This window comes from Perognathus longimembris, chromosome 1 (genome assembly GCF_023159225.1).
Source record: "Perognathus longimembris pacificus isolate PPM17 chromosome 1, ASM2315922v1, whole genome shotgun sequence".
Lineage (NCBI taxonomy): Eukaryota > Metazoa > Chordata > Mammalia > Rodentia > Heteromyidae > Perognathus > Perognathus longimembris.
The window spans coordinates 19,414,365-19,433,543 of record NC_063161.1 but is presented as its reverse complement, the minus strand read 5'-3'; the positions used below and the strand labels follow the sequence as shown (position 1 = coordinate 19,433,543).

At 37.5% G+C, this 19,179-nt stretch overlaps 1 protein-coding gene and 1 long non-coding RNA gene across 4 annotated transcripts in view; one reads left to right on the top strand and one right to left on the bottom strand.

Annotated features, from left to right (window-relative positions):
• Positions 1-19,179, top strand: part of Vezt (vezatin, adherens junctions transmembrane protein) — a 60,438-nt gene that overhangs the window by 11,958 nt on the left and 29,301 nt on the right. For all 3 annotated transcript variants that reach the window (XR_007212645.1, XM_048358060.1, XM_048358052.1), the window contains exons 2-5: positions 7,796-7,924; positions 13,267-13,356; positions 14,872-15,047; positions 16,415-16,690. Coding sequence is in view for 2 of the 3 variants with exons in the window: in XM_048358060.1 (XP_048214017.1) it covers positions 7,796-7,924; positions 13,267-13,356; positions 14,872-15,047; positions 16,415-16,690 (671 nt within the window). In the remaining variant the exon portion in view is untranslated. The remainder of the gene's footprint in view (positions 1-7,795; positions 7,925-13,266; positions 13,357-14,871; positions 15,048-16,414; positions 16,691-19,179) is intronic.
• On the bottom strand, positions 188-18,952 carry LOC125360094. Its single transcript, XR_007212648.1, has 3 exons — positions 18,822-18,952; positions 11,325-11,327; positions 188-238 (listed from the first exon to the last, which is right to left on the bottom strand). It is a non-coding gene; the product is annotated as an uncharacterized LOC125360094 (long non-coding RNA).

The window sequence follows — 19,179 nt, the reverse complement described above, 5'->3', positions numbered from 1 at the left end:
GGTTTTGTTTTTGTTTGGTTTGGTTTTTGGGGTTTTTTTGTTTTCTTGGCCAGTCCTGGGGCTTGGACTCAGGGCCTGAGCACTGTCCCTGGCTTCTTTTTGATCAAGGCTAGCACTCTGCCACTTGAGCCACAGCGCCACTTCTGGCCATTTTCTGTATATGTGGTGCTGGGGAATCGAACCCAGGGCCTCATGTATACGAGGCAAGCACTCTTGCCACTAGGCCATATCCCCAGCCCTGTTACTGTTATTTTGAAGATGGGGTTTCATGGGCATTTCTGTCCTTATTGGCTTCGAGCCATGATCCTTTAAATCTCAGCCTTTTGACTAGCTAGGATTACAGGCATAAGCCACAGGCACTCAGCTTCATTGTATATCTTTTGGCTTAAATTTTTTATTTCAAGGTAGAAAGGCAGTTAAAGAAAATTCATGAAGTTGAGTATTTGGGGTTGGTTTCCTATGTCCCTAGAAAGAGATTAATGACAGAAAATTACTAAAATTACTCTAATCCCTGGCACATTGTAGGTGTTCAATATGTGTTTGGTTAGTGATACATGAATAAATTGATAGTTGCTCCTCTTCTAGTCACTTGATTCAATTTTATAATACTATCATAACATTTCTGAGCCTATTTACAGGTTCATATTGGTCATCCAATAGATGTTTAAGTTGACCAATGCTGCAGTTATTTTAGCTTAACAGATTTTTATGTTTCTACTTTGCTGGTAATTGTCTTGCCTAATGGTGATTTTTAAAATATGGTTCCCAAATCATAGTCATGTATTTATTATTCCATTTATCTTCTATTTATTTGTGGAAAGAAAATGTACATAATTAAAACTGACAGGTAGCTGGATGCTGGTGACTCACTTGTAGAATCCTAACTACTTGAAAGCCTGGGAATGGGAAGATTGTGGTTTAAGTTCAGTCTGTGCAGAAAAGATAGTAGGACTCCTTCTCAACCCATAGCCAAGCATATTGGCACATGATTGTTTATGTAAGAGACTAAGATTGGAAGGACTGCAACTCCAGGCCAGCCTCAGCAGAAAAGTTCTGTCAACTCCATCACAACAGAGGGAAGCAGATACAGTGGCATGTACCTTTCATCTAGCAACTATGGAAAGCCTAAAATAGGCAAATCATGCTCCTGGTGTATACCTGGGTAACAAGTAGAACTCTATCTTAAAAATAACCAGTAAATTACAGGGCTGGAGGTGTCGTTCAGCACAGGCCCTAAGTTCAAATCCCAATGCCAGGAAAAAACAAAAAACTTTCACAGGAAATGAAACATTAGTCTGTACCTTCATTAAGACTGGTAGCTCGAAATCCTGTTGCTAGAGGATACCCCTGACTGTGGTCCTTGGGCATTGTTGCAGGAAGTCTTCAAGTTGTGTACTTGCCCTATATTATCAGAATATTTTATATGAGTACATTAGATCTCATTTATATGGGTTATACTAGTGATACATGGGTCATTAGCTAACAAATTTACTTAAAGATATTATCTTATTTGCTTTGTGTCTTCTTCCCTTTCAGTAGACCTTAGGTTTTGTTTTTTTTGTGGGTTTTTTTGGCTAGTCCTGGGGCTTGGACTCAGGGCCTGAGCACTGTCCCTGGCTTTTTTTGCTCAAGGCTAGCACTCTGCCACTGCCACAGCACCACTTCTGGTCGTTTTCTGTATATGTGGTACTGGGGATTTGAACCCAGGGCCTCATGTATACGAGGCCACTAGGCCATATCCCCAGCCCCTTCAGTAGACTTTAAAAGTACTACCACCAAAGAGAAAAATGCAGTGAAGCTCCATCACCCAACTTCAGCTTTAGCAGCTTAAATGATTTATTAAATTGTCTTATCTACTCTTTCTCACCCACCAATTACCTTCAAGTATTCCAAACATTATCTCATTTTTACCTTGTAAATGCTATCAGCATGCAGAGCTAACAGATAAGTACTCTTTTTATAACAGTAACCTCAATCCAATTATCTAGTCTAACAAAACTCATAGTTCTTACTATCTAATACCTAAACTGGTAATATTTCCTTAGATATTTTTTAAATGTGTTACAATCGTTTTTACTAGATACAGCCAAGGTCCGCTTGTTGCTTTTATCTTCCCCGCCTTTTTTATATCATTTCTTAGTTAAAGAAACTAGGTCATTTGATCTGCAGAATTGCCTTATGCTGGATTTAGCTTAAAACTTTGTATTTTAACATACTTTTTTTTTTTTGTGGCCAGTCCTGGGGCTTAGTCTTGGCATTTTATTTTAGTTTTATTTTTTGCCAGTCCTGGGGCTTGGACTTGGAGCCTGAGCACTGTCCCTGGCTTCCTTTTGCTCAAGGCTAGCACTCTGCCACTTGAGCCATAGTGCCACTTCTGGACTTTTCTCTATATATAGTGCTGAGGAATCGAACCTAGGGCTTCATGCATACAAGGCAAGCACTCTTGCCACTAGGCCATATTCCCAGCCCAACATATGACATTTCTTTAAAACCTCGCACCAGTTGTTTGGTTTTGTATTACTTGAGATTTGAACTCAGGGTCTTGTCTTAAGTATTCTAACATGAGCCACGCCCCTAACCTTGTTTTTTTTTTAAGGTAGGTTCTTGTTTTGTTTCCCAGGCTGGCCTCACTCACAGTCTGATCCTCCCTTTTGTCTCAGACTCACAAATGCTGAGATTACAGGTTAGTGCCACCACAACTGCCTGCTACTAATTTTTTTTTAATCAGCTTCATCACTTTAGAAAACATTCTAGAATATCATAATACAAGTATGGTCACAGACAGGTACAAGATCCTTTACAAGCCGGTGCCAGTGACTCAAACCTATAATCCTAGCTACTCAGGAGGCTGATATCTGCAGACTGCAGTTCAAAACCAGCCCAGGCAGAAAAGTCCCTATGAGACTCGTATCTCCAATTAACCACTCAAAAACTGGAAGTGGTGCTATGGCTCAAGTGGTAGAATACTAGCCTTGAGCAAAAGAGTTCAGGGACAATGCATAGGCCCTGAGTTCAAGCCCCAGGACCAACAAGAAAGTGGGGGAACGATATGTTCCAATTAGAATATATTACATTAAATTATGAAACTAGCCAAACAGAAGAGACAACAGAAAGATACCTCACATTCGTGGATATAAAATTCATAGATAGAGTTAGAGAAGCAATTTTGGTACTTTGATAGCAGAGGGCTTTAGGGATGGTATGTCATAGCTTTGTAAAGAATTCATCTTCTTGGATAGGAAGGATCTCCTTACATTAACATACCACCTTTTGTCTGTGTCTTAGAAAGAGTCCTGAGTTTTATGTTGTACTTAAGGAATATGAGATCAAGAGGAGATTTTCTTTAAACAAAGCCTACCTAGACCTCTCTGTATTTTCCTTGCTAACATCGAAAACCTGAAAAACACTCATCTTAACGAAAGTGTCACGGGATGAAATATTTAAGCAAAGCTTTCTTCTGTTTTTTTGTTTTTTGTTTTTTCATTTTATCCCCTGTGCATAGATGCTATCTAGGACATAGATGTTGGCGAAGTACTAACTGAGTGAATTGCCTTGCTCTCTCATCTTTTGCCTATTCTCTATTTGTAGACTCAGAAGCTTGCAATTCATTCTGTTGTGTTTAAAGCAGTTTAGAAGAGTGAAGGTGGGCTGGGAATGAAGCCTAGTGGTAGAGTGTTTGCCTAGCATACCTGAAGCCCTGGGTTTGATTCCTCAACACCATATAAACAGAAAAAGCCAGAAATGGTGCTGTGGCTCAAGTGGTAGAGCTCTAGCCGTAAGCAAAAGGAAGTCAGGGACAGTGCTTAGGCCCTGAATCCAAGCCCCCAGGACTGGCAAAGAAGGAGAAGGGGAAGGGGAAGGGGAAGGGGAAGGGGAAGGGGAAGGGGAAGGAGAAGAAGAAGAAGGAGAAGAAGGAGAAGAAGGAGAAGAAGAAGCAGCTAATAATAAAAACATTTCATCCATCACATCCATTTCTAAAATAGTCCTTATTTTGACATGTAAACCAGCAGTATTGGCACTTTTACAGGACGTATCACAGATGATGTACAAAACAAACACTGCACTGAATGATTGGTACCTGATACCTGAATGTGGGCCCAGAGGTGGGGGACAGCACGAAGTGTCATTAATTATATAAGACTTGAATGAGTCATTCTCTTCAAGTTCTTGTTCAGCAAAAAAAAAAATTGAGGTTTCTTGTCTGTTTTTGTTTGTTTTTCTTATGAAATGTGTTGTAGACGCCAGAACAGTGTCAGCACAACCAAAGGTCCTTGGCAACTTTTCATTTAGCAAAATTCTTTCTGGTGTTATGATGTGTGTTTTCTGTCAGCTAGAGTTTACAGGAATAGGGAACCACAAGGATTTCCTGAGGAGCTCCCACATCTGCCTCTAAGCTTTCTCCTATTTCTTTTGGCGGCAGTAACATTCTCTGATACTTCACAACTACATTTTGAATTCAGTGCTTAATGAAATGTGTGGTTTGATTTTGCTTGAACCAAGGAAAAAAGTTGTAATAGGGAAACTTACCTAGCTCTCCACTGCTTTGCCTTACTCTCCTTTCTGATGCTATCATCAACTTCTATTAATACTCAGTATATGAAAAGCAGACTACAGCAAAAATCAGTAAACTAAGGCTGTTGCTCCAGGCTCTCCTCAGCCCAATTTAGCGCTGATTAGCAAAGAACAGTTTTTATAGTTTTAAAAGGTTGGAGAAATGTGAAAATAGTGTATAACATGAAAATTATATGAAGTTCAAATTTCTTTGTGTATAAAAGTTTTGGGGAACTTGTGTTTATGTTTTTATTGTCTGACTTTTCACACCACAGCAGTAGGCTAGCATGTTGCAGTAGAGATCAGATGGCCTGGCAAAGCCCAAACATTCACTTTGTGAGTTTCTACACAAAAGTTGGCTGATACTGACTGTTGAGTAATTCCACTTTGATCGTTCTGTTTATTATTCTTCCTCATGGGACTTTATTTGAAGAAAGGATTCTAATGCCTTAAAAACAAGTGTTTTAAAAAGTAAGCTTTTCAAAAGGTCAATCCAGACAAACGAACTAGTATTTTTTGTTCTTTTTGCCAGGGAGACAGAATAGGGATGAGGTTCACAGTTCAACCCAAAAGTACAGATGGAGTCCTTCAAGGCACTATTTGAATATACAACATAGGAGTTTGGTACAGACATATAATGCCAGCACAAGGATGCTGAAACAGCCGGATCAGGAGTTTGAGGCCAGCCTCGGCTAGATAGTCATACCCTGTCCTTCTCCCTCCTTGTCTCAGTTTTTTTTTTCTTTAATCTGACAGAAGGTAAGTACTATATTATGTTAATACTTTTAAACTGTCTTTCTTTTAGGAGAGTTAATTTAGAAGGAAGGTATTTGCCTCCTAGTCCTGTGCTCACAAATGGATGCCAGGCACACTAGCATAGTCCTGCCCTTCCTAAGTCAAGGTTGGATTTTCTAAGTATCGAGGTCAAGTTTAAGTACCTCCCCTTGTTTCCCACAGTGTCCAATGTAGCTCTGTAATTCTTAATTGGCTTGGCCAGACAAATGAGGGACTGTTCCTTATTTTCAGTTTATTGTAATATTTCACAGTGCTGACTTCAGAGTCCCTCTCATCTCTCTAGCTGAGTGAGTCTCTATTCTCATCCATGAGATGAGAATAGCAGTAACACTGGCAATGTTAAACACACACACACACACACACACACACACACACACACACACACACACACACACACACACACACACACCCTTTGAGTTTGTGAACCTTCATTGAGATGATACAAGTAAGATACTTTACATTTTTCCACAAAATACTTTGTATAAAGTTGTCAGTATGGGGCGGGGAGGACTGGGGGGAAGGCAGGAAGGTGGGAGGAAAATGAGGGGGAGGGTAACAAGTATGACAAGAAATGTACTCTCCACCTTCCATAGGTAACTGTAACCCCTCTGTACATCACCTTGACAATCAAAATTACATTTAAAAAGAAGTTGTCAGTATGAAAATAGAGTCACTTATGTCAACCCATAACAAAATAGAACCTGAGGCCATGAAGTGAGGCTGCTTATTCCCCTATGTCAGTAACAGGGACTGGCAGAAGATTTTCTCACCAGCCTTCCCACTTTGATTAAGACTCTGCTAGCAATAGCCAGTACCATCCATGAACCAACTTTACCTGCTGCTGTCAGCCCTTATGATCATTAGTTTTTGTTTTTTTTTAATCTTACATAAACTTTTGCTTTTTGTCCTTAAAATACCTTTCCTTGCCCTAGCCCTCTGGAGGCACCCCTGGTCTACTGAGACACGTGAACATCCCAGAATGCAATCCCTTGCTATTCCTGAACAAACTCTGAAGGGTTTTGGACAGTATCTGCTGTGAGGCTTAAGTTAAGACAGCTCTGTTACTGATTTTGTTTATCTAAAATGCCTAACATATGCCTTTGAAGATTCAAATATTTTTAATGAAGTCAGTGCCACCAAGTTTGTACTTTACAAAAGATTGAAAGTAAAAAGTAATGCTTGCTATTCACCGGAAATGAGTTTCCCAATAGATTTTCATATAATAGTAACAGTGTGCTTCTGTAGGATGCGATTGGGTGATTTTTTTTCTCCCCTGTCCTCAAACTTGAGCCCTTTCCATATACTTATAAGAAGTTACAGGTAGGGGCTGGGGATATGGCCTAGTGGCAAGAGTGCTCGCCTCGTATACATGAAGCCCTGGGTTCAATTCCCCAGCACCACATATACAGAAAATGGCCAGAAGTGGTGTATGTGCGCGCGCGTGTGCACACATGCGCACCCGTGCGTGTGTATTTATGCACTTTTTTGTTTTTCTGGACAAAAACAGACTAGTCTCAGCTATATTACAGATTTGTCTCAGCTCCTGAATGCAAGTGAGCAACCTGCCTTAACCTTCTTGATAATGTGATTACAAGTATACTGCATATACACCTCAAAGTTGGTGTTAATCACTGTATTCTAATGTTTTTATGAGCACTTGACATGTTCTCGTTATGTAAATTTTACCATATATAAGGTAACATCCTTGAAGCTTTACTTGCTTTGCTAACCATACAATACTAAATGAATTAATAAATAAATATATGATAAAATAAAATACAATGGAATACAATTATTGCTTAATTTTTCTTGTGCTTCAAGTTATAACTTTTTTCATTGTAAGTCTTCTTAGGAGCTTTCTATAGCCAGCATTGCCTGTTTTGAAGCATCGGCTTGACCATTACAAAACTTTGGGCAAAGAAATTCTTAACAAATCTATTTATATTCCTCAACTAATTTTGCTCACTTAGTACTCACTCAAAAATTACATGATTTCAGGGGCTGGGGATATAGCCTAGTGGCAAGAGTGCCTGCCTCGGATACACGAGGCCCTAGGTTCGATTCCCCAGCACCACATATACAGAAAACGGCCAGAGGCGGCGCTGTGGCTCAAGTGGCAGAGTGCTAGCCTTGAGCGGGAAGAGGCCAGGGACAGTGCTCAGGCCCTGAGTCCAAGGCCCAGGACTGGCCAAAAAAAAAAAAAAAAAAAAAAAAAAATTACATGATTTCTTTTATTTAGAGTTTTTCCTTTTGAGGGTTCCTCTTTTAAATGTTGATTTATTGTTATAAAATGGCATATTTTTATAACAGATCATTCAATTCTCAGAGAAGAAACTAAAGAATTTGGACCTGTTAGTCATAACTATGAGGTTGAACGATGAAATTGGCCCCTAAAACTTTTTGAAACAGTAATATTCTCAAAATCTGCTTCATTTTGTGTCTTTTTCAGAATTCTCCACTTTACCAGTACTTACAAGATTTAGGACACACAGATTTTGAAATATGTTCTTTGTCACCAAAACCAGAAAAAGGTACAACAGAAGGACAACAAAAGCCTCCTACAGAAGTCCCACCAAAAGTAAGAAAGCTTCATCTTTTGTTCTTTACCTTACTATTTAAGCTTCTACCCAAAACAAAAGTCTCTATTACCTCCATACCAGCACTAATAAGACTACATTATTTGTTATCAGTAATACAAAACTGTTTAGAGAAACATCAGTGTTTATTGCTGTTCTACATTTTTTTTGTGGATAACATAAAGTGAGGAAACGAACAATGGTTGGGTACTAAAATATTATTTCTTTTGAACATTAAAATTATCTAGAGGACAGAAAAATAATAGTAAAGCCTTAATTAGAACTCAATTGGTAATAGCCATCAATTAATTGGAATGTTCTTTAAGTTTTTATAAGTGAGCACAACTTATAAGTAAGCAGCTTGACAAGTAATTTCTTAAACACAGTTTGACAGGCAAATGATGGAGTGAGTATATTTACCTTAACTTATAATGTTCTTTATATCTATCATTATGAACTTTTACCCAGTAAATATCTCAAAGTTAATATACATCATGTATTTTGTATATCATTCTGGAAGAATCTCCAGTAATTAATTATGTTTGAAAATGCATCTGCTAGCTGGGTGCTGGTGGCTCATGCCTGTAATCCTAGCTACTCAGGAGGCTGAGATCTGAGGATCATGGTTCAAAGCCAACCCAGGCAAGAAAGTCTGTGAGACTCTTATCTCCAATTAATCACAGAAAAAGCCGGAAGTGGTGTTGTGGCTTAAGTGGTAGAATGCTAGCTCAAGAGCTAAAGGACAGAACCCAGGCCCAGGGTTCAAGACCCAGGACTGGCTAGATTCACTTCTGTGCTATTCTAGTACATTTCAGTCATATTCAAAGGAATTCTAATTCAGTAGAAAAAATTAATCAGAATGCCTCATTCCTTAAACATTAGTTTAACTGGTGTTTTATTACAATATTCAGTTACTTTAGAGGAGACATTTAGTTTCCAAATAGTCGCTTATTCCATTGTGACTAGAAGAGAAAGCATAGATTATTAGAAAGTTCTTTTCTTTTTTTTTCCAATTTTTATTATCAAACTGATATACAGAGAGGTTACAGTTTCATACGTTAGGCACTGGATACATTTCTTGTACTGTTTGTTACCTTGTCCTTCATACCCCCCTCCCCCCTCCCCCTTACCTTTCCCCCACTTAGGTGTTCAGTTCACTTACACCAAACAGTTTTGCAAGCATTGCTTTTGTAGTTGTTTGTCTTTTTTTACCCTATGTCTCTCAATTTTGGTATTCCCTTTCAATTTCCTAGTTCCAATACCAGTATACACGGTTTCCAATATACTCAGATAAGATTACAGAGATAGTGTAGGTACAACCACAGGAAGGTGATACAAGAACATCATCAATAATAGAAGCTACAGATACACATGGGATGTTGAAAGTAGTTACAACTGTGATATAACAATTGTCTCCATAACATGGAGTTCATTTCACTTAGCATCATCTTATGTGTTCATAAGGGTATAGCTATTGGGCCTTGTGATGCTCTGCCATGACTTGCCTAAACCTGTACTAATTATTCCCAGTAAGGGAGACCATAGAGTCCATGTTTCTTTGGGTCTGGCTCACTTCACTTAGTATAATTTTTTCCAAGTCCTTCCATTTCCTTACAAATGGGACAATGTCATTCTTTCTGATAGAGGCATAAAATTCCATTGTGTATATGTACCACACTTTCCTGATCCATTCGTCTACTGAGGGGCATCTGGGTTGGTTCCATATTTTAGCTATGACAAATTGTGCTGCGATGAACATTGCAAGCAGTATGGAGATTCCTCAGAAGGCTAAATATAGAACTCCCCTATGACCCAGCAGCCCCACTTTTGGGTATCTATCCAAAAGACCACAAACAAAATCACAGTAATGCCACTAGAAAGTTCTTTTCTCTTGGTCTCATAAGCAGTGTTTCTAAAATGTGAGCTGAGGGGTGGGGGGAGGGGGAATGAGGGAGGAGGTAACAAACAGTACAAGAAATGTATCCAGTGCCCAAAGTATGAAACTGTAACCGCTCTGTATATCAGTTTGACAATAAAAAAGAACAAAAATAAATAAATAGAAAATAAAATGTGAGTTGACCAAGCTGTCTCCTTTGCAAAAGCAAAGTATACATCTTCAACTATAAGGGAGAGTTTGGGAAGTTTCTGCTCATGTAGATCAGAGTCATTTTTGCTAATCTTTCATATTTACTCCTTCTTCCTCTTGCCCTTTTCAAGAATAAATGCTCTTGGAAGGGCTTAGAAAGCAGAACATTAAGCTCTATCTAACAGACTATTTATAGACTAAAATGTGGATGGAAGATTACTTGGCAATGTAAAACCAGACAGTGGCTAAAGATTAGTCTCTAGGCAGAGGTGGGCACTGGCTTATAGTTTGGGGAGGGCATAAACTTGGGGTTTGTAAATATTTAATCCTCATCATTTATGACAAATATTTTTATTTATAGAAATATTGTTGCTAGTTTATAAATAACTAAACAGGAGCTTAAAATGGCATCTCCTCCTAAATTGAGGAACCAAAGAAAGCATAGCCAGAGGGTGTTTTTAAAAATTATCATATGTCTAGAAAGTTTATTTAGTCTTCATTTTGCATGCCTCCAAGAAAATTCTTTAGCTGTATAAGCTGATTTTCCTAACATGGATTTTTCTCCCTCTAAATCTGAGGGTAGCTATAATTTAGAAAGATTTATTGAGTTCTTGAGTTCATTCTCAAGGAATATATTTTAGGATGTATTTTTAACTATTCTAGAATAAATTGCCCCCAAAATTCTGTTCAAAGGATAAATAATTTTTTGTGAAGCATTTTTTTATAATGTGATCCTGATAAAGCACTAAGTAGTACTAATTTCTCACACTCTCTGCATCTTTTTATGTGATTGTTAAGTATTTAGTGAGTAGTATGTCTGACTGTCCCTACTATAAGTATTCATACCCTGTTCTTTTTTGTTTGTTTGGTTTTTGTCAGTCCTGGGGCTTGAACGCAGGGCCTGGGCACTGTCCCTGAGCTTCTTTTGCACAAGGCTAGCACTCTACCACTTGAGCCATAGTGCCACTTGTGGCTTTTTCTGTGTATATAGTACTGAGCAATGGAATCCAGGGCTTCATGCATGCTAGGCAAGCACTCTACCACTAAGCCACCTTCCCATTTCCCCTCCTCCCCCACTCCTAGCCCCATTCTTTTTTCTGCTTGATTTTTCCTCTCCATGGCCTTTCTCCTCTGAACAGCTTCATGTGATTTGTTGTCTTCATTGGCTTTACTGATGCTTACTAGATATCTCCACCTGTAGGTGCCCCCAAAAGCTCCGATTCAGTGTTTTCATAACAGGACTTCTTTCCACAGTACCCCCAAAGTAAACAAACCAAAAGCCCATTCTTTTTATAGTTCCACATATAGTCCCACACCCTCTCAGTTACCTTATCATATCCTATCACTCCTGCATTGCTTTTGTCAATAAGGGCTAAGTCAAGACAGTTTCCATGTAACTCTATTCATTACTATTTTTACCTAGCTTGGGTCTTTATTTATGTGGACATGTGATATACTCCTAATTATGCCACAGTCATACCCTTGCAGTTCACCTCCACACTACTACCAGTTAACTTTTAACATGCTGATTTATTTTTTGTGTCCTTGCATTAAAAAAATTGGTGGCACCTTATAACCTCTAAAAAAATCATACTATAGCATAGAAGACCAGCGTTCTTTAAATGTCTCTCTCTAGTTGGAAGTGAATATATCCTAAAACTTAACCCTAGCAGCTCATGCCTATAATCCTAGTTACTCAGGAGGCTGAGATCTTAGTATTGTGTTTGAAACCAGGCTAGAAAGGAAAGATCATGAGATTTCTATCTCTAAATTTACCACCAAAAAGCCAGAAATGGAGCTGTGGCTCAAGTGATAGAACACTGGTCTTGAACACAAAAGCTCAGGGACAGTGCCCAGGCCCTGAGTTTAAGCCCCAGGATTAATGTACACACACACACACACACACACACACACACACACACACACCCCTAGTAATAGAGATAAGCATATTTATTTACAACCTGTCCCTAGTTGTAAAGACATATATCTATTAATACATTCAATTTAGTCTTGGGGGACTAATGTGTCACAAAATTTCCCAGGACTTGAAATAGTCAGTGCTGAGTATCTTTTGTGATTCCTATAAGGTTTTCTTTCTTTTTTTTTTTCCTCTAGTCTCTGCTGTAGTATATTAAAATTTTTAGCCAATGACTCCAAAACAATATGTAATATAGATAAAACATTCTTGTGGGGTTCATGGTTTTTGTCTTTTGTGCTACAGTTTAAACCCAGGGCCTCTCACATGCTAAGCACACTCTACCCACTAGGCTACACCCCAGTACCACTTCTTTTTTTTAATTAACCACATAAATATTGAATGTATTTATGGGGTCAGTGTACCTTTGTAACCACATTAGTAATCTCTTCTTCCTTTGGCTCATAATTGTCTCAGACTACGCTACCATCCCCATGGCATGTGCTCCCATGGCTCTCTCCTTCGCTCATATCTTCACTCCTTTGTTCAGTTCCTGCTCATCTGTTGGGGCCTAGCTCAGTGTTAGCTGCTCCTAACATCCTTTTCTCTCATACTTTTCTAGATGTTTTATTGGCATGTAATTATTTATACTACCTTGTCTTCTATAGTAAGTTCTTTTAAATACAGCATTTATATGTCTATCTTTATTTCCATGGCCAATTGTAGTTTCTCGTATGTAGTAGTTAATTAATGTAAACTTCATATACTAGCATACTCAAGAACTGTGCTACTAAGACAAACTGAATTTTTTGGTTGATTTGATAACCAAACTTTCACTTCAATCAGTGACAATTTTTCTAAAATGAGTTGAAAGTATCTTTCTGCTTTAGTATTCTGGAATAAAAAAGCTTTAATATTTGACACTGCTTTTCATTCTGAAATAAGTGCTATTATCATGTTGATACTTCCATGTCATACACATACATATATGGGTGTACATACATATCATAGAATGTAAATAGGATATGTCACGATTACTTCTATTTCTTAAGAACCAGACTTCCAGATTTTATTCCAGATGTACTGAATAAGACTAACTTAGGGGCCCACAGATCTATTTCTATTGAAAATCGCCAGATGGTTGTGTTATTCTAATAAGACTGAAAACTAATGAGAATGAAACATATTAACAAAGTATATAACCTGAATGTGTTTCTCCCCACCCCCTCATAAAAATTGTGATTAACTAGAGATAAATTATTTGAATGGGTTTTTTTGTTGTTGTTGTTGTTTTGCCTTTTGGGTATGTTTCATAGTCATGGTGTTTTTTTCATCTCTTTTAGCAAGGCATCCTGGTAAAACTGGCAGAATCCATCAAAAGTTGTATTTTTTTCCCACATTGCAGTAAAGAGGATGAGTTACTTCACAAGTTGGTGAGTGTTGACTTCTTACTAGAAATTCTGAAATAATAACTGAGGGCTTTTTAATTTGGGCTTATTGTTCTTTCACGGCTCTTAGCAAGTTAGAATGGAACATTCTTTTTTGAATGTGTGCTATATACTTGAGCCCATAACTCTACTTCTGGCTTTTTGCTGTTTAGAGATAAGAATCTGATTTTACAACTACTAAAAGATAATTTAAAAATAAAAGAATTTCTGATTTGTCTCCTCAGGCTAACTCCAAATCTCATCCTCTGATCTCAGCCTCTTGAGTAGCTAGGATTATAACCATGAACTACCAGTGCCCAGTTAGAATGGCATATTTTTGTGGCTATTGAAACCTTCCTTATTAGACTACTCATTTCCTCCATTGATAAGGAAATATATCAGTTACTGCAATCGCTTCACTAAGAGGGGGTCATAAAATTTTCCAGACAAAATAGTTAGCATTCAGAGTCTTTGTGATTCCTGTAAGGCTTTCTCCCTTCCCTTTTCCTTCCCTTTGTCTTTGTTTCCCTTCTTTCCCTTTCCCTTTTCTTCTTCTTCTGCTTCTTTCCATCCTGTCTCTCTCCTTCCTTCCGTCCCCTCCCTCCCTCCCTCCCTCCCTCCCTCCCTCCCTCCCTCCCTCCCTCCCTCCCTCCCTCCCTCCCTCCCTCCCTCCCTCCCTCCCTCCCTCCCTCCCTTCCTTCCTTCCTTCCTTCCTTCCTTCCTTCCTTCCTTCCTTCTTTCCCCTATTCTCTGCTATATTATGTGTTTTTTGACCCATGACTCCAAAAAAGACACTGGGGTGCCTTTGAGGTCAAGCATGGTACCTGGCTTATAGAAGATAATCCTTGGTGGGTAGAGGGGAGAGGGAGGTGTAAATGAGCTGGTGTATATGAAAGCATTTTATAAACTATAAAATGATAGTGTAGTTTTACATACATTTAAAATCTTAATGATACATTTAAAAGTATTTGAGTTGGGTTGGAGCCATGGCTCAGTTGGTAGAGCACTAGCCAGTGAGTAAAAGCAGCAGATAAAAAGTTCAAGTTTTGATCTCAGACCTAAAAAAAAGTTGAATGACCATTTTAGAACATCTTGATCCTACTGACCTACTGATATTGGCTATATCAGCTGATACTGGCATTGTAGGTGTTGTCTATATTGTTACAGTAACCAGGGTCAGCATCTTTTATAATTTCCATGTAGATTATATTTTCCACATTGTATCTCAGTAATTTAAGAACGAATAAATCATTTTTTTACTCTATAATTGTATCTCATTATGAAAAATGTATATTCTATATTTGGCAGCTTGATGATATCCATTTCACTCTTTATTTCACATTTACTGTGAAAATGAAACTCCCATTTATCACTCTAAAGCTAAATTGAACTGTTGTTTCTTCTTAGAGTCTACACTGAAAATAAACACCTCTAAATGTTATGATAGAAGCTTAGCATTTACTGGAATATTATATTATATATATATATTAATACCTCTTCTTTGTGTATTTTGATGACAAGGATACTGGATTCCGACTCGACTCATTGCATGCCATCCTGCAACAGGAAGTCCTGTTACAAGAGGATGTGGAGCTAGTTGAGCTACTTGATCCCAGTATCCTGTCAGCAGGGCAACCTCAACAACAGGAAAATGGACACCTTCCAACACTCTGCTCCCTGGCAACCCCTAATATTTGGTACTGTCCAGAAAACATCCTTTGGCTACTTACTTGTAGAGTATTACTTACTTGTAGAGTATTTACAAGTAAGTATTACTTGTAGAGTATTTTATTGTAAAGATATCATAAACATCCCATGTAATTAGCATTGCAATAAAGTAATGATATGCCAGAGATTAAAGGGAAAAATTGTCTCTCCAGTGCTGGGATGTAGCATAGTGGCAAAGTAGCAAGTGCAACGTTCTAGGTTCGATCCCCAGTACCAAAAAAGCAAAGACAAAAAAAAGCCTTTCCGTAGTAAATACTATTTAAAATGAAACTGGAAAAAAATCCAGTTTGGTTATTTTATACTTCCAACTTAATATATTAGTTCCGAGTTTTGCAACCCAACAAATGGTTAGAAATGTGCCAAATGAAATCTCTTATGTCACCTGTACACATGTGAATATTGGCCATTTCTTTATATTTTATATCTTAGGCACATTATAGAGACATCAAGGATAGGTTGGGACATGGGGATAAGCAGTCAGCTACTACTAGTTGGCTGGGAAATAATTATAAGGAATAAAATTGGTGAATGAAACTCTCCTAATATTAAGGAGGCCAAGTCCAGAGAATCATTGGAGTCTAGGATTACCAGACTCCAATTAATTTACTCTTCCATGGTTTCTTGTTTTCTCTGTCCTTTTGGATGACTAAATGCTATTTGCCTTCATTAGTATGTTCATTATTCTTCCTACTTGGTAGATGGTCTCTCCCTGGATGATATGGGTAATTGTTCTATATATTTATTTGGTCATACAAGCTTTGAGATCCATTGTGATTCACTATCCCTTCTTTCAGGCAACTTTCTTGAGTCGGTCTATATGTTGGTGTGGTTTTTCACATATCCTTGGATACATTCTCCTACATTCCCTTCTTTCTTACATGTCTTTCACAATTCCATTAAAGTTTTCAAGGCTTAAAAGAAGCATTTTAATCAATTAGATTTGTAATTGATGTGAATGAACAATATATACCTATTGTTACTTCAATTAATTTTTACTTGCAGTGCTAAAGTGCAAAGCTTGTTCAAATTATTTCACATAATAGCAATTTTTTAATTAAATGACTTTATTCACAATAATTCACAAATTATTGGTTGTTTCTAAGTGCAAATATGAGGAAGTCATACTATCTGAAATCATATTTTTACTTTTAAATCTGTAAATTAGAGTTTTAAATCTATAATTTTTGTTTCAAATGGTAGTTATCTCTAATGTTTTTTACATAAATTTATACCTATTTTGTTGTTCTGGGCTTGAACTCAGGGCCCCTTACTCTTCAGTCACCTTATTTGGCCCACCATTGTGTAATTGCTGTATGTTTTGTTTCTCTTTTTCTAGGGATGTCTCAGTGCTATTTATCTTCATTAGTTTGCTCATTATGCTTCCCACTTGGTGGATTGTCTCTTCCTGGATGATATGGGCAGTGGTTCTATTTGTTTATTTGGTTATACGAGCTTTGAAATTGTGGAAGACAGCCAAACTGCAAGTGACCCTAAAAAAATACGCTGTCCGTCTAGAAGATATGGCAGCAAATAGCCGAGCGTTTACTAATCTTGTGAGGAAAGCATTACGTCTTATTCAAGAAACTGAAGTCATTTCCAGAGGCTTTACACTGTGAGTTCATTTTTTATTTTTTGTAAATGCTTCCTCTCTGCCACATAGTCTAAAGAAATGATTTATTACCCATTTTCATTTTTGTGTGTTGCATTTTAGGACAAAAAGAGTTACCCTTTGGCATTTATTAAAGTCTACTAACTACTAACTAAAGGGATAAAGACATCGTTGTCATATTTAGCATAATCTACTTTAACAAATAAAAATATTTGGAAAATCATGATTATTTTCTATAAATGAGAAATAGAGATTGCCTGGCACTGAATTTAACATGCAATAGGTGCTGAAATAAATGTTTATTCCTTTTATCCCCTATGAGATATACTGTTTTCCCAGTTTAAGTGGTCAATGTGTCTCACATGAATTCATTTTGAAAGGTTTCAACATGTTTAATAATACTCTTTAGGTAAACACGACAAACATTATCGCATTGGTATTTTTAGAATATCATGCAAATTATAATGTTTGATATTCCTGCTATATACTCACCAGTCTAGCTGTGTTTAAACTACAAATAAACATTTTTTTACAATTAAAATACTGCATTTCCTTTATGCTCAATTTAAAATGAGATATAAAGCAAGATATGCCAACCAATTTCTAAGCTCATTAATAGGTTTATAGTGTACTATCAAAATGTTAGCAAGAATGTTTCTACTAAATATATGTATCCCTATGGTACAACTGGAACCATATACATCAATGGCTTTAATCAAAGTGTAAATCTGAGCACACCTGTGCACACATCTCTCTACAGGCTTCCTCTTCCTCCCTTCTGCTGCCAGCCTTGAAATAAGTCCCGACTTCATTTTCCAAGATCCAAGATGGATCTGCTGATTGTACCAGATATTTACAAGTTCACTAACTCACTACTTCATCTTTTTACCATACACTGTCACCTCAGAACACCTATAAAGATTAGGTGTTCTGAAATAATGAACTTGGTGTACGAATATAAGTACTTTACTAAAAATGCACATCTTGTAGATATGGTGATACTAGCAGAGCCCTTCCCTCCCCTTCCTCTTCTCCCTCTCCATCACTCCAGATACTCTAAGATAAGGACTTAATATTAACTTCACTCCCAGAAGACAGGTTTTCCTAAAAACTAACAAAAGGACATTTATATAGGGATTATTTTCTACTTCTTATTTTTTTGGCATTAAGACTTAATACTTAGCAATATTAACTGAAATAAATATGTAGAACAAAGTCTAGACAACCTGAACTAACAGAACAGGCACAAGATAGCCTGCTCTTTGCACACTTCTTCCCTTAATCACACCCCTGCTGCCACCTGGTAAACAGCATAGTCTAAAGCATTACAATTCATTCCCACATTCAACTACAAAACTTCAAGGGCATTATGTTAGCCCTCTACTTTTACAAGGTTATGCACATTTAGAGATCTAGAAAGACTAGATGCTTCTAATAAGGTATTAAGTTTCCCACCAAACATACAGGTAGCTCCAGATAAAGCACACACACTTAAACAAAAGCTATAATTTGAAAGGAAGATTCTGGCCTAGAACCCTACCCATCTCCATCAGTCCAATGTCAGGATTATTTATGTATCTGCAATGGTTCAAGGGAATTTTCTTATAATTTCACTAAAATGTTTAGTCTTTAAATTTTAACACAATGTACTCAGTGTGTTAGTTTGCTAAATAACTCTACTTCTGTCACTGGCAACCTCCTTAATATCTAGCAAGACTAGATACTGTAAATTAGGACTCATCTATCCTTTATATACATGATATACAGAACAGAATTAAAATGCATAGACCCAAGAGATGATGGTCAATCTTGCTTCACTGTAAATCCACCGGTAGAAAGCCCTCACTATTTCTCTTCCTCCCTCCCTGAGCCAGTACAAATACCTTGTGCACTGCTCAGAAGTGGCTTCATCATTCCATTTCCAAAAGACAAAATGTCATTATGAATTTTAACCAAACAATATCTACAAAATGAGTTATTTAGTACCTCTACTTTTAATATACTGTGTGTACTCTACACATCCAGAGAGATCAGGTATATCAAATAAGGACTTTAGAAACTGTTTCTTTTCTGCCGCCTTCCTCAATGCAGTGAGCAAGTACAGACAGTACACAGCTCACAGAGGTGGTCTAACAACAACATTTCTGAACACAATATTTCCAAATTTTGCAAAGCTATTTATTACAGAGTTATTCTACTTTTCAGTACACCAAGCACTTCTAAATACGTAGGGCCGGCTGTTTCATATGTAAACTTGGTTGCTGCGCTTACTGCACTGGTAAATACAGTTATACATGCAACAGTGGTTATGATCCAAGTTATCTTCTAAATATGGCTATTTGAGCCCCAGACCAGTCCCTCCTCAATTCCTTCTTTCGGCCTTCAAACCAGTGGACAAGTACAGGCCTATGTAATGCTTAGAGACAGTTAAACAAATTCATATCTAAATGTCATTGATAGAGAAAAAGCTTCCTATGACATTTCAACACAAA